The sequence below is a fragment of the Sinocyclocheilus grahami genome, unplaced genomic scaffold (assembly GCF_001515645.1).
Source record: "Sinocyclocheilus grahami isolate Dianchi unplaced genomic scaffold, SAMN03320097.WGS_v1.1 scaffold5802.1, whole genome shotgun sequence".
Lineage (NCBI taxonomy): Eukaryota > Metazoa > Chordata > Actinopteri > Cypriniformes > Cyprinidae > Sinocyclocheilus > Sinocyclocheilus grahami.
In genome coordinates, this window is record NW_015510391.1 from 19796 (window position 1) to 21173 (window position 1378).

General features: G+C 35.6%; 1 protein-coding gene across 1 annotated transcript in view; it reads left to right on the forward strand.

The window, feature by feature from the left end:
* Positions 1-287, forward strand: part of LOC107577346 (UDP-glucose 6-dehydrogenase-like) — an 11555-nt gene extending 11268 nt beyond the window's left edge. The window contains exon 4 of the mRNA XM_016263432.1: positions 277-287. Within this exon, the coding sequence (XP_016118918.1) occupies positions 277-287 (11 nt within the window). The remainder of the gene's footprint in view (positions 1-276) is intronic.
* Positions 288-1378: the final 1091 nt, after the last annotated feature.

Genomic DNA, 1378 nt, shown 5'->3' on the forward strand with positions numbered 1-1378 from the left:
AAGATCATGTATGAGAGAAATGGATGAAAGAGTTGATTCTAAAAACAAATAAACTCTTTTTTTCATTTTTGTACCTTCCTTTAAGGTTGGAGACGGTCTTTGCAAAGTGTTCAGCCCCTCCATCAGGAATGTCTGTTCATTCATTATAATAAAAATATGGTCAGAAGTCAAAAATAAAGTGTAACGGTAAATTTTAAAGACACAATGAAACCAAAATGAAAGTTTTGTGTTTCTTAGTCCATGTCTATTCTCTTCTATATGTTATCTGTATGCTAGCATACTACTAAAACTTCACTTACTAAAAATGATTATAACAGATAAACTCATGGCTATAATGTAACTAAATGGATGAGCCCTTTAATGTCTTAGTTTTACTAGGAAATACATCAATGAGGAAAGCAATGAGCATGGCAAATGTCCAAGGCTTTTCATGGAGTCTTTCATTTTGGTTTGCTGGTGTTTCACGTTTTCTCACCATCTCTGTCCACTGATGTGAGTACTACATAGTCCAGACCCCATGCTGCAATGGCTTTAGCTGTGTTATATGGCTCCTCAGGGTCAAGAGGTGGAGGACGTCTCGCTGTTTTAACTGAACAAAACCTACAGCCACGTGTGCATGTGTCCCCCATCAACTATAGCAAGAGTGTGGGAAATTAAGTAGAGGTGTTTAGTCAAGACTATAACATTGAGATATCGTCCTTGTGTATGTGTGGGCATTTCGCAGACTCAATACACTCACCATAATGGTTGCCGTGGCAGTGGCATACTCTCCTCCCCCCCAACATTCCCCAATATTGGGACACCGGGCCTCCTCGCAGACCTATAACAACAATAACCGTCGATAGACTCGGGATAATTCATGTAACACTGGCTTATAAACATCCTTTTAAAATAACAGAATGTCCAAGCTGCTCGTTTACATACAATAAAAGTGGAAGGTAGTCATCGTTGTTTAGCAAGATCTACATTAAATAGCAAAATGCTGTTTCCAACACTAAACACTATATAGCTACATACACTAAGGTTCAAAAGTTTGGGGTGTGTAAAATATTTTCTTCATGTTTGTGAAATAAGTCCCTTATGTTCAACAAGGCTGCAATTATTTGTCACATGATCCTTCAGAAATCATAGTGTTCATTTGGTCTATTCTAATATGTTGAATTGGTGCAAATCAATGTTGAAAATAGCAGTTTAATATTTTTTTTGAAAATGGTGATACATATTTTCAGGATACTTTGATGGATAAAAAGCAAAAAAACAACAACAATCTTTTCTAACAACGTATTTACGGTCACTTTGATCAATTAAATGCATCCTTACTTAATGAAAGTATTATATATATATATATATATATATATACAGTATCTCACAGAAGTGA